Source organism: Saccoglossus kowalevskii, chromosome 21, assembly GCF_978046115.1.
Source record: "Saccoglossus kowalevskii chromosome 21, keSacKowa6.1, whole genome shotgun sequence".
Taxonomy (NCBI): domain Eukaryota; kingdom Metazoa; phylum Hemichordata; class Enteropneusta; family Harrimaniidae; genus Saccoglossus; species Saccoglossus kowalevskii.
The window spans coordinates 3,570,374-3,596,238 of record NC_140661.1 but is presented as its reverse complement, the minus strand read 5'-3'; the positions used below and the strand labels follow the sequence as shown (position 1 = coordinate 3,596,238).

Here is a 25,865-nt window from a genome sequence, read left to right as displayed (position 1 = left end):
TTGAATTTCAAACAAATACAGAGCAGTCTTCATGTGCCATGATTTGAAACATCGCGCGCTCCGTAATTTATACATCGTCGGAAAAATATGACGCGGAACTAATTCAAGTTGATGATGGCCAACAAGAAAAGGCAGCAGTCCACCAGATACACACGACCAGATTGTTGCTAAACGGTCGCGAATAAAAACCGCCGACTCAAGTTTATTTGTCTGTTTCCGTTGCGTTGCTCTATTGATGGTACTGATCTCATATACAGTAAACCTGAGACAGCACATGGGAGTTTATTTTAAGTTTACTTTGAACATTTGCTATTAGTAATCAGTTAGTTTTGCATGAAATGATTGTGTGTTGCAAAGTGACCATGAGTTGCCAAGTGACCATGTGGTATGAAGTGACTTGGGATGAGGCTATTTGTGAAAAAAGTGGTCATGTGGTACAAAGTGATTCTGTGGTATGAAGTGACTTGGGACAAAGCAATATGGGAAAAAAGTGGCCATGCGGTGCAAAGTGGCCATGTGGTGCAAAGTTACGGTACCATGTTGTATGAATTGACTTGGGACGAAGCTGTATGTGAAAAAAAGTGGTCATGTGGTGCAAAGTGATTCTGTGGTATGAAGTTACTTGGGACGAACAAATATGGGAAAATAGTGGCCATGTGGTACAAAAAGAAAGACTATGTGGTACAAATAGACTATGTGGTACAAACAGACTATGTGGTACAAAAAGAAAGACGTATGTGGTACAAATAGACTATGTGGTACAAACAGACTATGTGGTACAAAAAGAAAGACTATGTGGTACAAATAGACTATGTGGTACAAACAGACTATGTGGTACAAAAAGAAAGACGTATGTGGTACAAATAGACTATGTGGTACAAACAGACTATGTGGTACAAAAAGAAAGACTATGTGGTACAAACAGACTATGTGGTACAAACAGACTATGTGGTACAAAGTAAATTAAGTTGGGATAAAGTGGTTTTGAAACAAAGTGACTTTAATTGCTGTATATGAGACAAGAGAACACAATTCTTAGGTACAAGTCACTTGTACATTGTATTATCACTAGTCTTCAGAATTAACAGATAAGACAACAGGGAAATAAATATTTGCACAGGTAACACTCCTCCCAGCACCCCCCCCACTGAGCTGAATAAACAATATAATGTTTCATAGCAATGAGATCAGTGGTATGGACATCTTAGATAGTGGATTTTCATGGCCCCAGATGTCACTGCCATATGTTAGTCTACAGTATTTTTATCAAATACAGACAGCAACTTTATTATTTTTAATTTTTTTGTATCCCATTTTTTCTTTTAATGCAAATAAAGTCTTTTGACCTTTTCGTTTCAAATTTATTATTACTTCCTTAAATCAGTTATAACTGCGTACTAGAAGCTAATAGATCATAAAAAACATGTACAGAAATCATTCAATACAACAAATTCAGGTGTGTGCTGATACTGATAAATAGAGTCTGATAATAAAAAATATGGAACTTGTTTCTACCACAGTCCTTCAAGGGAGGGACTGTTTCTACACTGGAATCAGTGAATGCACAAGTACCCAATTAAAAAAAACAAAAACATTTTAAACTTTGAATCCCTAAACAAAAGGTCACCATAATCAGAACAGTACACAGTCTTTGTTTGTAAACAAGTCAGCTGAATAGTAAGTATCTGTATATTCAAATGTTTAATACCTGTGTACATTTTACAATTGAAACCTGGTCAACTAGATTAAGCAGCCAAATTAAAATACCGGTAGAAGTACTGCCCTATCCTAGGTACAAAAACTCTACCATCCATTCATATTTATTCTTACGTCCTGTCCTGTTATATGTACATTTTAGTTTTTCATGTTTCAATATTGTTTTTGATGAAACAAGTATAGAATTTATGTGGTGAATTAATTTATATTACGTAATATATTTCAAAAGTGCGCTTTGTAATCGAAAGGTCCGACAACCCCCTGGAAAAGATAAGTTTTCCTACCTTACAATCATTTCTTTTATACAACCTGAAATTACATGTCATCAACTTTGTCATTAAAGAAAACATTGCAAATATTCTGACCAGTATAAAAATAGTGGCCATTATAATGGCAAGAATTGACTTTTTAAAGGGGTCAGAGGGATGAAAAAACAGTGTTAAAGTGAAATGAAAAATTATTATAACCTTCTCACTAACCTAAAAGTATGAATAAATATTCAAAAGTTGTGAAAATTAAAACTTTCCAAAAGTAATCCAGACGCTGTTTGTAATATTTATTGAATCACATCCTTGTTTGGATCTAGATTTACAAACAAAAGTATTCTCTGTTGACTCTTAGTCAACATAATATTATACATCTTGCACCAAAAACAATAAATTTTGACATCTGTTAAAAGCTTGATCAACACTCGTCACACAACATATCAGCACTTATTTGAACATTCAAATTTTCCATTATATGAGTAAAGTACATCATCAAATTTGACACGTTTCAGGTTATTGATGTCACATGCAAACACTTTCATTTGTTTTCATTTGTTGCATCAAGCACTAAACGATCATGACGCAAATAAAATTCTTTCTATGGGACAGTCAAAGCAATCACGACACAGCTTTCATGCATATTTTGCAGGGATCTCTTTATAACATCATATTTTTACATCGTTACTATCATATGTATGCTAATTTCAGAGATACACATTCGCGGTGATTGGCTTATTTTGAATTGCATGCCAAAAACATGTATCATGATCTGTTTTGATGTAAACATATTATCTAACTATTCCTATTCCCAGATAATGATGAGTGTACCAATAATTCACACAACTGTGCTGTGAATGCTACCTGTAAAAATACCCATGGATCTTATGGTTGCCAGTGCTTCCAGGGATTTACTGGTGATGGGAAAGATTGTACGGATATAGATGAATGCGCACAAAACTTAGATGACTGTGCTGAAGAGGCTGATTGTTTAAACACTATAGGGTCATTTGACTGTCAATGTTTTGAAGGATATGAAGGAAATGGCACTGTGTGTATTGGTATGTATAACCAATATTTATTGACTTCCAAATGATGAAACTCTAAGGAAAACAAACCCTGTACAATGTACATGTATAGTCATCATGTGTACATCATGATCGACATCTTTCTTGTCGGAATGCAACAGTTAAATAGGGTTTGAAGTACTGTAGCCATAACAGCGCTGCATTTGACATTCGGCAACAGAAGATTTCATTATCGCAAAAGCAATTACAGCTTCTTCTCTGATCAAAATTAGCTCACCGTTTTACAGAATGATCACCATATCCAGTTTTATTCTATAGGAACTAAATTCGGAATTGATACTTCCAAAAAAATAAAATTCACCATTAATGAAATTATGATTTATTTTATACCTCTATTTACAGATGTGGATGAATGCTTACAAGGTGCAACCAACTTGTGTGTTCATATTCATGCTACATGTGACAATCTTCCTGGGACATATACTTGTGGTTGTAAAACTGGGTACGAGGGTAATGAAATGACACACTGTGAAGACATTGATGAATGTGTTGAAGGTCTATACACATGTCATGCAGATGCAATATGTGTAAATACAGAAGGATCCTATGAATGTCATTGTAATGATGGTTTTTATAAAAATGGAACACAATGTGAAGGTAAACAAAAACAATGTCATGAGATTCATAAACAAACAAATCTTGGTTATAGTAGTGAAAACTGATTCATGCTAAAGCAGCACATCTAGAATCTGTATTATCACTATAGTCTTCCTTTTTGACTCCTGTGTGTGAAGCACACAATGAGAGTCTTTGCGGTTAGTGTGTCTGTCTATGTATGGAAGAACTAATTATCAGATTTCAATGAAACTTGGTACTTAATAATCAGACCTAATTAGTTTTTGGTTGAAATCTGTGCATATTAATTACCTAATTTGCATATTATTTAGCCAATTTTAAGCATTTTGTTGTTTCCCAAGAATAGATTTCAATAAAACTTGATACATAGAAAGTCTGGAATACTGCCTACCTTGTATAAGTGGGTGCATAAGTGTAATATCTCAAGCACTGTTGCAGATAATGACATGCAACCAGTGCTATAATAAAGGGAATTGACAAGAGATATGACAATGGCAAGTCTGTGAAAATAAAACATACTTCAATGATTTTGTGTAAAATAAATACAATATTTGCTTTATTTATATTGAAGATATGCTTCTAAGTAAATACATTATTCCTTATTTATACTTCTTGCTTTATTTAATATTGAAGATATGCTTCTAAGTAAATACATTATTCCTTATTCGTACTTTTTGCTTTATTTAATATTGAAGATATGCTTCTAAGTATATACATTATTCCTTATTCGTACTTTTTGCTTCATTTAATAATGAAGATATGCTTCTAAGTATATACATTATTCCTTATTCGTACTTTTTGCTTTATTTAATAATGAAGATATGCTTCTAAATATATACATTATTCCTTATTCGTACTTTTTGCTTTATTTAATAATGAAGATATGCTTCTAAGTAAATACATTATTCCTTATTCGTACTTTTTGCTTTATTTAATAATGAAGATATGCTTCTAAGTATATACATTATTCCTTATTCGTACTTTTTGCTTTATTTAATAATGAAGATATGCTTCTAAGTATATACATTATTCCTTATTCGTACTTTTTGCTTTATTTAATAATGAAGATATGCTTCTAAGTATATACATTATTCCTTATTCATACTTTTTGCTTTATTTAATATTGAAGATATGCTTCTAAGTATATACATTATTCCTTATTCGTACTTTTTGCTTTATTTAATAATGAAGATATGCTTCTAAGTATATACATTATTCCTTATTCGTACTTTTTGCTTTATTTAATAATGAAGATATGCTTCTAAGTATATACATTATTCCTTATTCGTACGTTTTGCTTTATTTAATAATGAAGATATGCTTCTAAGTATATACATTATTCCTTATTCGTACTTTTTGCTTTATTTAATAATGAAGATATGCTTCTAAGTATATACATTATTCCTTATTCGTACTTTTTGCTTTATTTAATAATGAAGATATGCTTCTAAGTATATACATTATTCCTTATTCGTACTTTTTGCTTTATTTAATAATGAAGATATGCTTCTAAGTATATACATTATTCCTTATTCATACTTTTTGCTTTATTTAATATTGAAGATATGCTTCTAAGTATATACATTATTCCTTATTCGTACTTTTTGCTTTATTTAATAATGAAGATATGCTTCTAAGTATATACATTATTCCTTATTCGTACTTTTTGCTTTATTTAATAATGAAGATATGCTTCTAAGTATATACATTATTCCTTATTCGTACTTTTTGCTTTATTTAATAATGAAGATATGCTTCTAAGTATATACATTATTCCTTATTCGTACTTTTTGCTTTATTTAATAATGAAGATATGCTTCTAAGTATATACATTATTCCTTATTCGTACGTTTTGCTTTATTTAATAATGAAGATATGCTTCTAAGTATATACATTATTCCTTATTTGTACTTCATGCTTTATTTAATATTGAAGATATGCTTCTAAGTATATACATTATTCCTTATTTGTACTTCATGCTTTATTAAGCTTATTAAGATAATCCTGTTATTTGCTCCTGACACAGCAGACTAGTATAAATAGAAAGACAATTCAGATATTTTCGCTGTGTAGTCTAAATTATCTTTCATTTCATAATTCTGACAAATCTCCATTTTCAAAGTACTTATAAACACTCCTAACTAATTGAACATTCAAAGTAACTAAGCCAATCAATGTTTTCACAAAATAATTTCTTTTAATTTCTTTTAATTTCTTTTAATTTTTTTCCATTTGTTTTAAATATTCTAATCAATATATGTAGCTAATGGGAAATTATATCTGTGTGGTCAAAAATTAAAGAAAAACATATAAAAAAATTCATAAAAATTTGCAAAATGTTAAATTAAAATTTTGATGTGAAAAATGGTTGCGTTCACTGGATTAAAAGATAATGGGGTTATATGTTTTACATCTAATCATTACATTGCAAGTATTCAGTAGTTGCACTGAGTTATATATCACAAATAACACGTTGATATATCCTTGGCAGATACCAATGAATGTGAACAAGGACATTCATGTAATACTCCCACTGAATTATGCATCAACATAAGGGGCAGGTATGAATGTACCTGTAATATTTTTGAAGGATACGATGTAAGAAATGGAGAGTGTGTCCGTAAGTATACTGTTTACAATATTACAATTTAAAGATAATTATAGACTTTCACTGACAACTGAATTTCTTAGTCTGTTTGATAATGGAGGATATTTACAAAACATACTTATATTGAAATATATTGTATTTACAGCAATTTACAAAATGTACTTATATTCGAATATAATGTATTTACAGCAATTTCGTGTGAGAACAATAATTGTGCAAGTAATGCTACATGTACACCTGATGGAAAAAAATATATTTGCTCTTGCATTGATGGTTTTATTGATGAGTCACCAGATTTGATCGGCAGTCCTGGAAGGGTATGCACAGGTAATAGAGTAATGTATGCATTAGTGGATATTACACATTTATAACCCAATGAAAACCGGTAATCTTAGAAAGTAGATGTGAGTACTGCACTTGAGTGATTGTTTGAGTAATTTGAGTACTAGGAAAACCATAACCATTGAAGAAGTACTTTAGTTGTTTGCATAATGCACTAGCCTTCCTCATCGAAACCAAAAAACAACACAAAATTAAGAGAAGGAAAATAATATTTTGTATTGTTTTTTCTGTCTTTACTCTTCCCAGAGTTTTTAAAAGATCCACGCCACTTATCTTTTTTTGTGAGTCATCATTTGAGTGTTATGTGTTTGTTACTTAATTCTGACATCTTACACCATCTGTTTGTTTCCCATGATTCTACAGAACAATGTGGCGACAGTTTGTGTCACAAAGGCATGTGTATTGGAACTGTGAATAACTTTACCTGTATGTAAGTATCAGAAATCAAATAATGAATCTTTTAATAAGAAATGTCATTTAATGTTCAACATTCACATATATTTATATGTTTTTCATTCTAGTTGTGGTGAACAGTATACAGGAGAATTCTGTGAAACAAAAATACCAGATGATGTACCAGATGACGCAGGTTAGTAACTATAGAAACTATTATCTTGTGTCACAAGGTCTTCAGTGAGAGATGTTCCACATGTAACATCTGGAATATGGAGATTGCCTCCACAGTGGCTTCTATATATGAGCAACAACATTCAAGATGATGTGGTGGGAAGAACTCTTACACCAGCTTTAGATTCAGCTAGGTGTCACCCAGACAGGACATTGTAGAGAAATTGTTTTTATGGCTCTTGTTTCGGAAAGGACAAATTTGGGTAGTTAAAATAGCAACAAATTAGAACTAAAAAAATGATATCTCAAAAAGTATATTACTGATTTAGGATTTTATGTCAGATTTGGATTCTAATGTAATATAAATTGATGTTTTTAGAATGTGAATATGTGGGGTATAAACCCAATGCATTGATTCGTCGATATAAAACAACTGTTCAAACCCAGCCAGCTATATCAATGGATACAATAATACTGGAAACCTCGAAAATTACATTCATTCAATTGGATGATTATTTTTCTTCTTGTCTCTAGCATTTACAGCACTACAAATAGTGGGTACTGCAGTTGGAACAACAGCCGGAGTGATTAGCATTGCTCTTGTAATCTTCTGTGTGCAATACTGTAGAATGAAACGCAAGAAATCTTTGAAAGAAGTCAATTATTTGACGTCACCTTGGAAAGAAACAGGAAACGATGATGATGATGTGTCAAATGATTGGTATTGGCATGATGGCTATGAATCATATGATTCTGACAGTGTTATCAGCTCAGATAAAGACTTTGATCAAGGTCGTGCTGATAGATTGTTGACAGCATTGACAATGGTCCCTTATGAGGTATGGTTCGCGATATGTATAAAACTAATTAACAATACATATGAATGCCAGTCAATTAAACACAATTTTAAATTCATGGTTCACTTAGGTACAACTCAGAAATGTATAATTTAGTTTATACAAAAAATACACAACAATAGACACCAAACACACTCAGCTAAAACAGACAATTAACGAAACAATAGACAAACACAATAATAGCAAACACAAATATAGATAACAATAAACAATAAGCAACAAACACAATAAGCAACAAACACAATAATAGACAGTGAACACACAATAGACAACAAACAACAATAAGCAACAATAGACAACACATCAATAGATAACAAACAACAATAAGCAACAAACACAGTAATAGACAGTGAACACACAATAGACAACAAACAACAATAAGCAACAAACACAGTAATAGACAGTGAACACACAATAGACAACAAACAACAATAAGCAACAATAGATAACACATTAATAGATAACAAACAACAATAAGCAACAAACACAGTAATAGACAGTGAACACACAATAGACAACAAACAACAATAAGCAACAAACACAGTAATAGACAGTGAACACACAATAGACAACAAACAACAATAAGCAACAACAGACAACACATCAATAGATAACAAACAACAATAAGCAACAAACACAGTAATAGACAGTGAACACACAATAGACAACAAACAACAATAAGCAACAAACACAGTAATAGACAGTGAACACACAATAGACAACAAACAACAATAGACAGCAAACACAACAATTGACAACAAACCCAATAATAGAAAGCAAACAGTACAGCATAGTACATTGTCAGTCAAGGATATACAACGGATGACCCGCAAGGCACAGAGCCAAGATATGATGTCAGGTGTTATGAATAATGATATTCTGATCCACATGTTGCATCTCCATATATCAACTAGTTTTGTTTCATGAGCTGCTTCTAACCCCCAAATGAGAATGAATGAAACAAAACATGAATTTTCCTGTTTCTTGATAAATTTGTAGATGAAAGATTTAATGTGCTATCTTGATAACAGTTTCTCATTGTAATAATTATCAATATTTAGCGATACATGGATGGACGTGGTACATCAGAAACATCCTATTCTACTCAACAAAGTGGTGGTTTTCTTCGCCCATACGTGGTGGATGGTACAGAGCTATCAAGAGACCCCATGGTAAGTAGTCATACCAAATCCAAAGCCACTCTGAGAAAACTGTCCGGAATGTTAACACTTGAGGTACAAAAAAAGAATTACATAAAAAGACATTTAAATGTATAAAATCTTGACGATTGTTGAGTTTATGGCAAGTCATTGGAATAGGATGAATGTGTTGAAATCCACTGAGAACACAATACAATATATTTATGAATATATCAATAATCTGTATGTGTTTTGAACTCATGTAGGAATTACTATCATGGTTTCAGCTTTTGGCATCTTCAGTAATATGAATCATTTTTTTGAAAACAATGAACAATTGTTTTGTAAAAAATCTGTATTGTAATATTTACTCTCTCGTTACTATTATGTGTTTTGTATTTCAGTCCTTATCACATGTTACTAGTATGCCACCGTTACCCAGTGCTGGTAATTATAGAATACCAAGAGCTCATGTTAAAAAGCCTACGCATTAATCAACTTTATGATAAACAAAGAAGTCTCTGTGTTATCACAACCTTACTATGTCACTTCAATGGGCGTTGGATACCAGAAATACACAGATATGGCATGAATTGTATTTCTACCTCAACCAGAAATGCTCAGTCCTGTATGTAATTTGTAATATTTATATGTAATATAATATGTATATTTTTACTGGGTTCTGTATACCATATATGGTATATATGACGATACTTCAAAGCTGACAATTTATATATGTAGTATTTAATTGTATAATTGCTCTTATATTTACTTTACAATAACAAATTTACTATTATACAATGTTTTCTATTTATTCAAGAAAATTTATTTAATGATGCATTGTTATTTGCTGTTCAAAAATGATATCGTGAGATTTTCAATAATAACATATGCAGACTATATGCATGGATTGGTAAAACAGTTGTGGTCTTTAAATAATCTATTGTCAGAAGATATTACGTCATTTGAGTCCCAAGGTCAGACATGTTTTTCAATCTTTATATTTAATCAAATACTACTTGTAAGTGAATTTTTTTACAAAATGTTTGTGGTGTAATTATGTAATTTTCTGAAGTTGTGTAATATAGAGATGAAAAATTGACACAAAATAGAGTTAGCAGTTAATGTTTTGTTCTCTTCTATTGACTCCTGCAGGATTTTATTCCTGTGATTTGTTTCTGTGCATTTGTTTAAGTTCTACTGTCAGGCAGAGCTGTTGGTATATATGATTGTCTATTGTCATCACTGTCTGACGTCCCACATCAACATTTTCTTTGATAACTGCTTTTATACTTGGTGTATATGTTCCTTGGTGGACCTCTATTAGATTTGAATATTTCTTGGTGATAACAGTAATTTACCAAATATATTTTTCATATTTGGTCGAAGGTGCTATTTGACTTCTGCTTAATGACTGCAAGTTAAATTGATTTGATACTTGGTATTTACGGTTATGTACATTTGGTGACATTCGGGGACCTATTTCTACCATCAGGTTTTCCTATTCTGCCACCTTCCTGGTTTCTAATAGTCCTACCCCTAAGCTAATATAAAATAAACAAGATTAAATTGCAGCAAATAACTACCAGGGCTTGTCAGCAATTAGCAAAATAAATGTGCAATAAATGACACATTCAAGGTGGTTATTTTCAACGAGCTGTAATAGTTTTATGTCATTTTATATTTACTGACGCCATTTATTTTTGTATGATTTATAATAAATATAATAATTGCAACAAGTGGTAATTGAATCAGTGAGAAACTGTATATTTCAAAACAGAAACACAATCAAACATTAATACCAGTGAAAAGGAGAATTTGGACAAGATGACATCTATGATCGTAAGATTTTGAAAAATCTATGAATAATATGAATCTATGACTAGTGAATTGATGTGGAGTGTTGTAGGCAGGCCTTACATACGGACATTCTTTGTTCTCATGGTATGTACTGAAGCCATGAAGACAGCTAATCAGTGATGACACTGAATTCTGTGCCGAAAACGGAGTTACATAGCGAATCGCCAGACCATTCTCTAATGTATTCAGAATGTCTGGATTCCAGTCTTGTAAATAATATGCAGAAAATGGTTGTTGTAGTCCTTGGTCATTATTTATTATAACAAGATGTTTCGACCATGAGCTTCGTTGTATCCGAATTTGTAAGGAGATTTAATGACATCTTTGATAGATAATAATTACATGCAGTTATTTGAGTAGCAAATGATTAAGTAAATAGACTACATGATTTGTAATCTCAATTTGCAGTATAGTTTTAAAACATAAAATCTATATTGTTCCTTAACGTTATCCGTTTGTTGTCTATTACGTCACATTTGGTATCTGTTCTAATGACCACTGTCCCATTCCCGTGAAATCTGAGTTGCAGCACAACAAGGACACCAATAAGATGCACAACAGTCGCTGATTGCACCACCCTGATGGAATAAATACAAAACTACATGAAGAGCATAACAGTGATAATTGATAGCAGATGCGAGATATGCAGTCAAATATGTTATCCCGTGCCAACAAAATGGCCGAAGTATCAGTGAGTGCGGATTACGGACAGGAAATGTCACATCAAATAATTTGAAATATATACATGCTGGTGTGAGTATGTGCGTAATCCAATTGTTTTGAACAATTACATATCGTGATTAATTATAAGAATCGTAAGAACCTACGATTTGAATAATTTAGTTTCCGAAGTATTACATCCTATTTTTACTTCAGTGCCATCATTTCAGTTCACAAGAAATTTCGTCTGAGATAGGTTTGTTCATTTCCCGCCTACTCGTTAACTCGAACAGAACATTATTACTACGTTTTTGAATTGTAACAGTAATCGTTATAGGAACATAACCCAAATAACACTATCCAACTTTGCAAATCTCAGATAGCGGGTTCACTGTTATGGTATAACACACAGAAAAACGCATTGACTCTACCAAAATAGCAATTTCCAGGTCGTTCATAGAAGTAATAAATCGTGCCAACTTGCAAAACAGCTTGAAGAGTGTACACTACCACACTTTGCAAGGTATGTAAGTTCACCAACAATCGACGTGCCAATGAGGATGACTTTGACTTACCTGTATGTTATTCATGGTTCTTATCTTCATTCGTAATACTATTAAGTCATTGGGTGGACAAACGCAGCATGGCATACACATGTTTTCACCCACTTTATCTGCCAAGTAACATCGGTAGCACGGTAAGCAGAAGGTAGCCGCCAAACCTACAAACGCATACATCACAAATTAAATAGTATGACGGATATCTCGATTATTTTTTGACAATTCAGAAATAACCCATATTTTGAAAAATGTTCCAGAAATATTTAAAGAGACACATAACTATCGATGTAATTTCCATTAGGTAGGTACTTTAATAACAATTATTTAAGGTAGATGCGATATTAGTTTAGAAGCTTACAACTTCCGAGGTCACCGAAACAGCCAAACAGTCCCGTTGACCAGAATCCATTTTGTTCCACCACAATTACGTTCTGGAAATTGAGAATCATCACAGAGTTACTTATAATCTTGGATAAAATAAAATGGAGTAATCAATGTATTTGTTTTTTATTTGACGAACTTTGGTTTGAGTTGAAATGTGTGGTTTCCTACTTTTATTTTTTTTAATTCGTAACGTTATTTCAACCAGCTCTACAAAATAGGCCGAATCAACCACATTTTATTGAAAAGTTACTCAATTCTGTGTTAGTCCGTCACTTTAAAACAGGTTTGTTTTCACTAAAATTCGAACTCACAAATACAAATCCTGACATACAAGCATCCTATAAATTGCGAATATCTCGATGCACGTTTTCTAGTCTGAACTGATGCATCTTCCCTGAGATATCACAAATACAAACAAATGAACATACCGTAGTATTATTGGGGTTTTGCGACTGCACATAAGATGGTTGGGACATCACAACTTGAGCACCACCCGTTTTTTCTTCCATGATTCACTACAGACTGAAGACAGTTTATCCTGCAAGACGCTCGACAAATTAACCTAGATATGATATCGTTAGCGGAAATGGGAGTCACAAAAGTACAAATTGAAATCACTCATAGTGTTGGCGCGAAAACATTAATAAGAAGCGTTATTATTTGTGTACGGTATTTATATAGCTTCAGTGACGTGTTTGTTGCTAGGAAACAAACCCCACCCCTAAGCCAATTAGAGTTATACAGGTAAAGATCAAACTTAAATTGAGGATGGTTTCGAAATTTTTGTTTATCTTGTTGAAGAAATAAGAGCATGTACATTATCCCGATGTGAGAAATATCACATGAATCGTACAATCGCCAATGTTTCGTGTGTGACGTCATAGCGTGGCAGTCAACTGTAATAATTACGATGCACAATTTGTTTTTATGTCTCACACCAACAAAGTTGTTTGACGTCATTGTAAACTTTTGTGATGTTTTCCTGAAACGAGTTGTTAGCGAACGGATTATGTTTACATTCTATAAGTTATGATGACATAATAATGCTGTGACGTCATAATCTACTCGTAATTCGCCCCTTCTCTACCAATTACTAATGTTAGTAAGAGAGTGTCGATGTTTTGAGGTGGAGTGTGCATGTATGCGGGACGGGCGTTTAAAGAAAGACTTGACCCAAGACTATTATTCCAACCATCCATGCAACTACTTAACACATTTAAATATAATATTAAGCCACAGTCCCTGTGATTAACAACTTCTTTTTGGTTCATCACTAAATCCTACACCTTAAACCGTATATATTCAGTCCTTCTCGTATGATTCTGGCAGGAGAGTCTGTCTGCCTTCGATCTCTGGCAGCTATCACTGTCCAGCCACCACCTTCAACAATATTAACCTAGACTTTATTTTCCCTGTTTTAAACGCTCAAATAGAAATGTATTTTGATTTACATTTGAACTGTAATAAAATCAATCTAATATTATAATCAGGGCTGAAGCCACAAACCATGTTTACTATTTCGATCACTAAAAGAACGCCTTGCAGTGTCCCGATGAATCGTCCCCATGGAAAGCACCATAAGTGTAATAAATCATACTCGTCACGGGTGACAAATCACTCATATTTACTGTACAGTAACAATTGTTTGTTTTAAATCTAGGCCGTACTGATACTGGTACTGGTACTGATCAACACTTTAGGGGTACTTATACTAAATACAAATATGAATAACAAATATTGTTATAGTGAAGGCTGAGAGCGATGTCATAGTAACTCCCTGCTATCTACTTGCCGACGTTGTTACACACCAACACAGTGCTTATAGAGGTACTTTAGTTTACAGATTTGGCGTTATGATATGCGTATCTCGTGGAAGACATACATCAGTTCAGTTTTGATATGAAAGATATGTAGTAGAAACACTAATTATAAACATAGATTATAACACAGATTGTTCCACAAACTTGACGGGACTATATTTTTGTTGTTTATGGCGTACTGTATTTGTGAGTAGTTTGTTTCCCTTGCAATATATATATATATTGTTATATAGTTATATTCACTGGATTATATTTTCACTGATTCATCCCTTCACTGAAAATGAATTCCAAGGAAAAATTCAGTACTTTACTGTGTCGAAATGTGTCTTTTTTGTAATAATTTGACATAATACGTAGAAACGAGAGACTAAAACTTGAAGAAGTACTCACGTGTATTGGGTCCTAGCGAAGAAACGTACTCGTGCTTGAGTTCGCAAAAACTACCTACCTTTAGCAAATATGAAATTTATTTTATACCATCGTCTACCATATAAATCATGCATTATTTGTGTTACTGTGACGTACACAGAGACAGGACAATACCAACCAATCAATAAAAAGAACGGGTTGAATATACTATTAATGCAGTAACCTTGGAACATTCGTGTATTTACCATATTTACCAAGTACAGAACAGAAGAGCATAAATAATCATTATTATAAGACATAATTTATATTACACAAAGTTTTCACAACCTACTCTTATGTTTGAATAAATTTGAACCAAGAACAGTCGTTTTACACGACAAAGTAAATTGCCAGCATACTTCAATCTGAAGGTATTTTAACAGTTTTTACATGTGAAAATGAATCCTCGACTTTCAAAATGTATCTGCCCATTAACGCAAGTGATCACTGATATACTTTTAATAAGCCTCTCGTCCCATGCTAAGTACATTTAAGTATTGAGTATAATACATTTGTTGATGACACTGACAAAATAAAATTAATTTGAGCTATCTAATATACCGAAGGAAGAGAGATTTATTGTATACTGTGATAATGGATTGTTAGCCTCAATTGCTGAACACGTGGTTTGCTTAGTGAATGATTCATTGGCCACTCCAAGTCATCAAACTGCTAGTCACCAGCGAGCAACTAACCGACACAGTCTTGTAGTTGGCATTCTGATTTTGCGCTGGATCCATTGTTCTTTATACTTTGTTTTATCGCTGAATACTGCAGTTCAGTTTTCCCGGATTTCCAGTTTTTATCGTGAATAAGTCGAATTCACATTTAATTATTGCACCATATTTAAATAAATGACATTGCCTGAATTAAATAACGGCTTATATTTTTTTTAGGTCCCAGTTGTTTCATTTTTATTCTTCTTATAATATTTGAACTTTACCTCATTATGTTAGCTTTCATTCGAGTTGAAACACTTTGTGTCTGTGAAAGTTATTTGCCCTGATAACGTTGAACGCATTTTTATTAATCCAACATTCTGCGATGTATAATTGCTTGCTCTGAAATCTAAAAATGTGGAAATATATATAACGAATACACCGGCGGCTTGGTCAAACACATTCGCTTTTTAACCTTAAATTACAATATTTTAATGTGAAAGTACCCATTGATAAAGCAATAAGATAGGGCGACAGGTTTCACTATTCTCTAAAAAAAATAAACGATATTAGCTACTTTCCACTATCTGGAACAATACCAATAATGAGTGATTTATTAAACAGAGCACATAGCAATGGATTCAGTTCAAATGTACATTCACGCAAAATCTTTGACAGATAATACGATATCACCTAGTTGCCCATCTTCTTTCTTTGTAATAATGGGGGAAAAAGTAATAATGAATATGAAATGAATAAAGTAGATTATCGCTGTGTTTGATCCGAGACGATATTTACTGTTATATTTAGCTGAAATCATTTCCAACTTAATAGTAATCCGACGCACTGTCTTCTTGAGCTCGATTATACCATTGTTTTAAATAATTTGTGCGTATTTTTTATATTTATATTTGTTATATGGGTCTTTGTTTTTAGTACTCTTTTGTCTATAACAAAAACATGATATAACCACTTTTGCCATTTAATATTAAAATTAAGATCTACCAATTATGGTGTATGAGATTTCACTAGGTCAATCAGTCTTCTTAACGTTATATATAATCTTTGACCATTTGATATTTTGACGTTAATGCTGAATTTTATAATTAGTATCCATTCGAAGACCCCATTTAATTCTATGAAATTCAACTAAAACCTAATTTAAAATTCATTTTAACGTGCATCTGCTAAAAAAATAATTGATACTATATACCAACCTAAACGTAATACCAAAACACGTATTTCTTTAATTTGACTACTATTCGAGTACCCACAAACCTTTGCCGGACTAGAGTATCAAGATGGTGGACTATATACTACTGATGAAAAAAATAATATCTAGAAAATAAAAAAAGTGATATAAAAAATGCATTATCCTACATTTGTGAACCTCTTGTTTGCCAAGACTATTTCTTTTTCTTTTCACATTATGCGCCATTGGTGACAAAAACGAGACAGGGTTTCACGAAGTCACATGAAGTTGTTACTATTGGTGGCGCTTTTTGACTTTCCTGCGTCAAGGCCATCTGGTACTGATCAACACTTTAGGGGTATGGCATGTAATAAAGTTTTAAGTGTTTTCCGACCAGGATTGTTTACCAACCAAGTTGCCATAGTTACAGGTGGCGGGTCTGGTATTGGCAAAGCAATTACGAGGGAATTATTGCATTTAGGTGAGTATATCAGCATAGTGCTAGAAGCGTTGTCTTATGTTGTTTTGGCCCATGTATTGGGGTGGCACAGGGTGAGTGCTGTTAAGGAGTAAAAGTACTAGTATCCTATTAACATATATGATTTGACAACATTCCCAACGTGAATTAGATAACCAATATTATGATATAAAACGGAAGCAAAACAATCTGTCCGTTTACGTGACTGATCAGACATTTTGACTGACTTGAACTCTGGACATTGAACCTGGTTGAGGGCGCTGTTCCCAAACGAACCATAAATTTGAATTAAATAAAGACGCACAATGTAGTAGTAGATAACAAATAAATAAAAACTCGCAATGAATAATAAAACAATGAAAAACTAATACATTATAATTATCAATTAATTGATAAAAACAATAAATAAATTTTTAAATAAAAGTTTCATTAAAAATTGTAAAATATTGATAAAACATTTACCTCATAAGATTCTTACACTGATTTCAAATTACTCTTATGTATTTCAGGACTTTGTGTATTTGTTTGTTCATACATGATAAGAGTATAAAACGATATATAATAGATGTGTAGAAAATGTAATTAGCATTATTATGGACATTTCTTTCATTCATTTTTGTTTATTGTTTTAAATTTTCTTGACAATGACATAAATAGTTAAATTTTTCTTTTTAATCACTGTATGTAGACTTCTATCAAATTCTTGAATATATTGTCAATGTTTTATTTCTATAGTTATACGACTTTACAAAACATTCAGTTGTCAGCTATTACTAAATAGCATAGAAACCCACGAAAAAATAAGCAAATCAACACTGCCTCTATCCTATATTGTTGATTTACTGCTATACACATGAAAGATATTCTATATGGGCTGTATGCAGCATTGTGATTGGTCAAGTTGTTTTCATCTGAATTTTATAAAACCTTTATAAAAATATTTGATATAAAAAACATTTTATTCATGTAATGAATATGAAAAAATAATAATAAAAAATATAATTGAATAAAATAAAATAGTATTAAAATATAAATTAATAGGTGCTTACTAAAATAACTAAATAAACACATGCAGTGAAAGGCAGAAAGCAGTACCTTAGTTTACACATTCAAAACAATTTGTAAAATCTGATCATCAGCTTTCATTCAAATTCAAATATTCAATAGTGATTGGCTCAAAAGCTTCACATTGTCTACACCCATAATGCACTGCAAGCCTGACAAACCAGCTATAACCATCCATGAATATAAAATGAACCATTTGCTGTTTTAATAATGTTGATCTCATAAACATTGATGACATTCTGACATTCACTGTATAATGAATGAAACCTGATAAATAACTGATATTTACACTATTTGTAATGTACAAAGGTATTTGCATTGTCAAATTAAGTCATATTTCAATGATTCAGTATACAAAAATGCACTTCTAATAGAGCAAATAGGGTATTACATGAAATAAAAAATAAAAACAACAAATAAAAATAAAACGAATTAATATATAATAAATATATTACATGATATTACTTACTACGTAGACCGAATACAATCTAAACTTTCCCAGACACTCGTACCTCCCACACCTATATACCTCCCAGACCTTCATACCTTACAGACCCATATAACTTCCAGACCTTAATACCACCCAGACCTTCATACCACCCAGACCTTCAAACCTCCCAGACCTTCATTCCACCCAGACCACCAACCTCCCAGACCTTCACACCTCCCAGACCTTCACACCTTCCAGACCTTCACATTCGCCAGACCTTCACATTCCCCAGACCTTCACACTCCCAGACCTTCACACTCCCCAGACCTTCACACTCCCCAGACCTTCACACCTCCCAGACCTTCATACTTCCCAGACCTTCATACCTTCCACACCTATATATCTCTCAGACCTTCACACCATCTAAACCTTCCCACCTCCCAGACCTTCATACCTTACAGACCTTCATACCTTCCAGACCTATATAACATCCAGACCTATATAACGTCCAGACCTATATAACTTCAGATCTATATAACTTCCAGACCTTAATACCACCCAGACCTTAATACCACCCATACCTTCATACCTCCCAGATCTTCATTCCACCCAGACCACCAACCTCCCAGACCTTCACACCTCCCAGACCTTCACATTCCCCAGACCTTCACATTCCCCAGACCTTCACACTCCCAGACCCTCACACTCCCCAGACCTTCACACTCCCCAGACCTTCACACCTCCCAGACCTTCATACTTCCCAGACCTTCATACCTCCCACACCTATATATCTCTCAGACCTTCACACCATCTAAACCTTCCCACCTCCCAGACCTTCATACCTTACAGACCTTCATACCTTCCAGACCTATATAACATCCAGACCTATATAACGTCCAGACCTATATAACTTCCAGATCTATATAACTCCCAGACCTTAATACCACCCAGACCTTAATACCACCCATACCTTCATACCTCCCAGATCTTCATTCCACCCAGACCACCAACCTCCCAGACCTTCACACCTCCCAGACCTTCACACCTCCCAGACTTTCACACCTCCCAGACGTTCACATTCCCCAGACCTTCACACTCCCCAGACCTTCACACTCCCCAGACCTTCACACCCCCAGACCTTCACACTCCCAGACCTTCACACTCCCCAGACCTTCACACTCCCCAGACCTTCACATCTCTCAGACCTTCATACTTCCCAAACCTTCATACCTCCCAGACCTTCATACCTCCCATACCTTCATATCTCCCAGACCTTCATACTTCACAGACCTTCATACTTCACAGACCTTCATACTTCACAGACCTTCGTACTTCATAGACCTTCATACTTCACAGACCTTCATACTTCACAGACCAACATATCCCCCAGACCTTCACACCTCCCAGACCTTCATACTTCACAGACCTTCACACCTCCCAGACCTTCATATCTCCCAGATCTTCACACCCCCAGACCTTCATACTTGACAAACCTTCAAAACACAGGAATGTGTATCTCAAAAAATTAAAGCAGTTGATGATGTATATTTATTTTTGAAACAGGATGTAAAGTTGTGATAGCCTCTAGAAAAGTTGAAAGGTTAAACCAGTCAGCTGATGAAATGAAACAAGAACTTGATAAAGACAGTCCGGCTAAACTGTTACCTGTCCAATGTAATATAAGACAACAAGAAGAGGTGAGAGAAGCAGTCACACCTGGGAGAGGAATTGAGCAATTCTGCAATTATTTTATTCAAATCTGCATGGTGACAATGTTTTAGTAATGGAGCAATGTTTTTTTTAATATTTTGGTTTTCACAAATTCCAATATGCCCGATTTTTTTTAAAATTTTGTCTGTCACTGTCACTTGCAGTTTGATTAGTGATACCAATTTTAACACATGTCAAACATTAAAACATGTTTTTATTGTATAGTGGTAAGTTGTGCATTACATTTAAATTATACTTATGTGTGTCCTTTTTAGGTAAAATTGTTAGTTTCATCCGCTATGGAGAAGTTTGGAAAAATAAATTACCTTATCAACAATAGTGGGGGCGAGTTTTATTGTCCTGTGGCTAAAATGAGTCTTAAAGGCTGGAATGCAGTCATAGATACGAACCTTACGGGAACATTTCAAGTCACACAACAAGGTACAAGTGTTATTATTGTTCTGCATCTTATATATACTGTACATGATTATTTATATAATTTGTTTTACACTTCAATACATTTGAATATATCATTTGTTCATTCGTTGTTAGTTTACAAAGCATATATGAAAGAGCATGGTGGGAGTATTGTAAATATTGTAGTAGACAACGGCAATGGAATGCCAGGAATGGGGTAAGTTGTTAAGATAACCATGGAATGAGGTAAAAGCTGAGCTCGTGAATAATTGCGAGCTCTCAAATGTTGACTTTATTCAATTGTTTTCATCATAATGGCATAATGAAAAATGAAAGTAAATTACAGTGTCACGATATTCCCATATTCACCGTCCAAACTATGTCAATATATTAAGATAAATTTTAATTTTGTGTTTAATTTGACATGCATCACTTCTCATTGCTGATTAGCATTTTATGAAATAAAATCTAAAAATTTACAAATGTGAATGATAATTTAACAGTAACATTTCCAAAATGGTGGGACATGGTTATAATTAATAAGAGAGAGAGAGAGAGCGTACTTTTCATATGCAAGCCGTGGTTAAGCCGATATATACCATGATTGGCCATGTTAATAAGTAGGCACCAAACATGAATAGAGCACAGTCATTAAATCACATAAAGGACATAAAGCGCATGAAATAAAGAACATTGCAATTATGAATCCAGAAGAGAACAATACAAATCGTTGTTCAGAGTTACACAAATGACGCCAACAAATGTTTCCTGTCTGCAGTTGCGCTCTCATGAACCTAGAAGTTCATCTTCAAAATGCAATACTCAATGTTAATTAAAAATGCTAATTGAGACAATTTTACATATATATCAATGTTGTCGCTAACAAGAAACTACACAAAAAGCAATGCTGAAATACAGGCAAATTCGCATCACCGCTTGATGTATCAATAATTGCTAGTTCCAGGGCCCATTTTAACCACAGTTACAAGTAGAATGTTTCAGATACTGTACCACTATTGAATGTGGTTTTTGATGCTGTAAAGTTATTATTTACAGTTCTATAATTGTTTGATATTTTTACAGACACAGTGGTGCTGCTAGAGCTGGTATTGAAAATCTGTCAAAAACACTAGCCTTAGAATGGGCTAAAGATGGTATCAGAGTAAACAATGTTGCACCGGTAAATTTTACATTCATTTTTTGAAAGAATGGAAGTAGCTAACTAGTTACAATTGTGGAAATTTTAAAAGAACTTCGAATTCTGGTTATTTTGTTCAGTAACAATTTCCATTAATTTAAAATCAAATACAAAATGGGGGAGGGGATACCCAAACTTGCTTTCATGTAAAAATTGACTTTACGATTTCTCATAAGTGATAAACCCTACTAATGGGGCCATTTTAGATTGGAAACTTAGAAAAAGGCCAACAACTAAGGTTCCTAATTCGAAAACAAGTTTGGCTATCAAGTTAAAAACTAATTTCCTTTCAATGCTTCTAATTCATTATAATCCGGTAATATATGAATACATTTTATATCAAAAGTTGTTTGTAATTCATTTCTGTGTCTATTACTGTTTCTTACCTATGCTGTTATATTAACAGGGAACCATATACTCAGATACAGCAGCTGCCAATTATGGTGAATTTAACTTATTTGCAGAAACCATTCCTTATACCCCGGCAAAAAGATTAGGCACAGTGGAAGAGGTAAATATAATTTATCTACGAAATAGAAGGAAGAAATTATAAGCATTAATACATCATTCTCATTGGGTCATTGCACAGATTGTACGCTTTGCCTACAAATATACAATTACTGTTTGCTATTATTATGAGTGAATGATCTTGTCATCGTTCACTACAGTCATTAAATATACATGTACTACCAGTAACACCTTAGTAAAGCAAGGTGGTCTAGGTGCTCTCTAGGCGGGTGAGCAATGTTGTTCAGACATAATTCTTTTTAATAGATAACTACATGAAGCGATGTCAGCCTTTCTTTCCTATCTGCATAACGGATTACATTTATGTAACTCTATTTTGTGAAATTTGACTACAGTGAATAGCAGAAAGATGCACCATAGTTTATAAACATAATTATAACAGTTTGTAAATACCAATCGTCAGCGTTTATTCAAATTCTAAATTTTTCATAATGATTGTCACAATAGACTCACATTATCTACACTTATATCTATATTGAGATATATCTTTATTATAGGAAACAATGGTAAAATGCACTAAAACAGACAAAACATGCTATTTTCACTGTATATTGATCGATTTTCCCTGAATTGAGTACAGTGACCTAATATTTTAATTTCATTTTCATATTTCAACTTTTGAGTTATTTAATTATACCTCAAGTTAAAAAATCTATTTTACTTTTACATACATTATCTTCCTTTGAAGTGTTTTGCAAGCTAAACATCATTTATGCTACTGTTAGTTCTATTTTAGTAACACTTACAAATGATATTCTTATTTTAGGTTTCAGCTGCCGTTAGTTTTCTGTTGTCTCCAGCTGCAGCTTTCATCACTGGTACAACAATAGCCGTATCTGGTGGCTCTCATTTATATAAAAACCAGTGTTTTGAAATACCAGGTATGGATAGATATCATTAATATTTATGATCTGATTTGGCTGGTGTACAACTAGTAACTTTTGATATTGGATTATGAGTGTTTATATTTGCATTTCTGTAATACTTGTTACATTGGGACTGACACTGAATAAACAATCTTAAAGCGGGTGTGGGTCGTCATCTTCGCATGCGACAGGCCGTCATAAAATATCTCTGTTTACAAACAAGCATTTTCCCATGAGCCTTTATGTTTTTAGTGTATGTTGTTATTGTTGTTGTACTCAGGACTCATTTCCCACGTGTAAAAGAGTGACGCCCCCCATCCGCTTTAAAGTCGATGCAAGTAAATAATCTGGGATAGGGGATCAATATGTATTGTATGTTGTATGCAAAGTAACTTTACTAATAGTGACTCATTTCGATGAAATATATATTTATTTTTCAGCAATTTGTGTTTCCAATTTAAAATTTCGAACAAATATTTATTGTCAATTTTATATATAAGCAAATTAAAATACTAGTTTGATTTGGAAAATGTGACAAAAACCGCACTTGGCACTTTCTTGATTTATACTCACAACATATTTGTTTACTACGCTTACTGAAATGACACAATCTTGTAGTGCGTATTACTAACGTCTTGTTCATATCATCCGCAGTAATAATGTATTCATTCTGTCCACTTATTTGTATGTCTAACAAATTTTCAGTGAAATCTTGCTAATTACACCGAAGTTGACTTTATTCAATTTTCATAGCAATTAATATGATTCTTAAATTTGAAGATGATAAGATTAAAAAGAACATACATTTCCCCTCTCATATACCTTGACCTTCAGCTATGATGATATGTACAAGGTCAACTGTGTTATGCAAATTACTAATATATTGTTTTCTCTTTCAACAGATCATGACAAGATGCCTGCCTATACATGGGGCAAATCAGAAAAACGACTTTTGAAGGATGCTGTGACTGGCAAATTGTCACCTGTGTGGGATTAGAAACTATTTGAGTTGTTAGATACACTTGATAATAGATAAAAACATCCATCGAAATCTTTGTGTTAAAACAAATCTGGAATTTGTTGTATGACTATTTTGAAATAAAAGAAATCTCTTCGTCTGAGATATTAGTTATGCATATTAAATTTATACAAGGTGGTTATTTAATATAGCATACATGGGATTTCTATCTATCTACCAATTTTCATAGTAGTAAACATTTATTAGCAATATGACTTGCAAAAACTGTTGTTGTACTGTATTCATTATGCAAAATTATGATTCCATCACAATATAAATATCTAAACAAATGTTATATGTATGAAGTGAATTGAGTATACAAATTCTTGCAGTTATTTTAGTTATGTGAAGATAGGAGCTGCAATACATACTAGATAACCCTATTTACACATGCTGACAAATGAAGGAATAGATCACTTTTTAAAATATTCTTCAAAACTTTGATTTGTAAATACATCTTGGTGGTTTATATTTACTGGTAACTAACCTATTAATGCCTTGTTCACTTTCCATTGTGTCACCATTAAAAGGACATTGAATGTTTCACACGTGTTTCATTTCAGGATCAAACTCTGGGAAATCTGAATTTTCAATTGAAAAGTTTGTGTTAAAAAAAATGTGGAATTTGTCAGTAATATTGTGTTGTTGTATGATTAATTTTGACATAAAGAGACTCTCAGAAAGAACTCCCATGTGCTTATTTTTCCACAGACTTGCCTTGGTCTGAGGTATTAGTTATGCATATAAAATTTATACATGGTGGGTATTTAATATACATGGATTTCTATCTAGATTACCAAGTTTGTTGGCTAATTAATATGCGAATTAGGTCATTGATATGCACGGTTTTAATGATAGTGTTTCCATGGGGACGATTCATCGGGACACTGCAAGGCGTTCCTTTCAGTGGTGGAAATAGTAAACATGGTTTGTGGCTTCAGCCCTGATTATAATATTAGATAGATTTTATTACAGTTTAATAGTAAAAAAATACATTTCTATTTGAGCGTAAAAATGATAATAAAAAACAGAAACAATGAAGTTAATATTGTTGAAGCTGGTAATTGGACAGTGATTGCTGTCAGAGATCGGATATTGCATTTGCTTACGTAGGCAGTCAGACTCTGTCAGACTTGTACGAGGTGGCGGCGCGGGGGGGGGGGGTCGAATAAATATGTATATGATTTAAGATTTAGTGATGAACCCAAACTGAGTGACTAATATATTTAAATATGTAGATTAGTTGCATGGATGGTTGGAATATAAGTCTGTGGTCAAGTATTTCCGCTACCCCACCCACTCCACGCCTAAACATCGAAGCTACCAAACTGGCGAAGCTACCAAACTAGCGAAGACATATAGAAGACAACACACTGACAAGAGACGAATTATGCGTACATTATGACGTCACACCAAAAAATAAGTCATCATAACTTTTGGAATTTAAACATAATCA

The 25,865-nt window shown here is 33.1% G+C and overlaps 3 protein-coding genes across 3 annotated transcripts in view; 2 read left to right on the top strand and 1 right to left on the bottom strand.

Annotated features, from left to right (window-relative positions):
- LOC100367371 (uncharacterized) overlaps positions 1 to 10,895 on the top strand; it is a 115,818-nt gene extending 104,923 nt beyond the window's left edge. The window contains exons 46-54 of the mRNA XM_085495397.1: positions 2,795 to 3,040; positions 3,410 to 3,664; positions 6,135 to 6,263; positions 6,441 to 6,578; positions 6,957 to 7,023; positions 7,115 to 7,182; positions 7,695 to 7,999; positions 9,079 to 9,189; positions 9,561 to 10,895. Of these exons, the coding sequence (XP_085351523.1) occupies positions 2,795 to 3,040; positions 3,410 to 3,664; positions 6,135 to 6,263; positions 6,441 to 6,578; positions 6,957 to 7,023; positions 7,115 to 7,182; positions 7,695 to 7,999; positions 9,079 to 9,189; positions 9,561 to 9,650 (1,409 nt within the window). The 3' untranslated portion in view covers positions 9,651 to 10,895. The remainder of the gene's footprint in view (positions 1 to 2,794; positions 3,041 to 3,409; positions 3,665 to 6,134; positions 6,264 to 6,440; positions 6,579 to 6,956; positions 7,024 to 7,114; positions 7,183 to 7,694; positions 8,000 to 9,078; positions 9,190 to 9,560) is intronic.
- A 352-nt stretch (positions 10,896 to 11,247) lies between these two features.
- LOC102802338 (placenta-specific gene 8 protein-like) lies at positions 11,248 to 13,129 on the bottom strand. Its single transcript, XM_006813793.3, has 4 exons — positions 13,049 to 13,129; positions 12,595 to 12,667; positions 12,252 to 12,397; positions 11,248 to 11,594 (listed from the first exon to the last, which is right to left on the bottom strand). The coding sequence occupies exons 1-4, from the start codon at positions 13,127 to 13,129 to the stop codon at positions 11,505 to 11,507; spliced, it is 390 nt and encodes a 129-aa protein (XP_006813856.1). The 3' UTR covers positions 11,248 to 11,504.
- On the top strand, positions 12,125 to 24,634 carry LOC100375207 (peroxisomal trans-2-enoyl-CoA reductase-like). Its single transcript, XM_002732560.3, has 9 exons — positions 12,125 to 12,199; positions 16,966 to 17,180; positions 20,236 to 20,369; positions 20,658 to 20,823; positions 20,935 to 21,016; positions 21,883 to 21,979; positions 22,404 to 22,508; positions 23,292 to 23,406; positions 24,294 to 24,634. The coding sequence occupies exons 2-9, from the start codon at positions 16,982 to 16,984 to the stop codon at positions 24,386 to 24,388; spliced, it is 993 nt and encodes a 330-aa protein (XP_002732606.2). The 5' UTR covers positions 12,125 to 12,199; positions 16,966 to 16,981; the 3' UTR covers positions 24,389 to 24,634.
- The last annotated feature ends 1,231 nt before the right edge of the window (positions 24,635 to 25,865 follow it).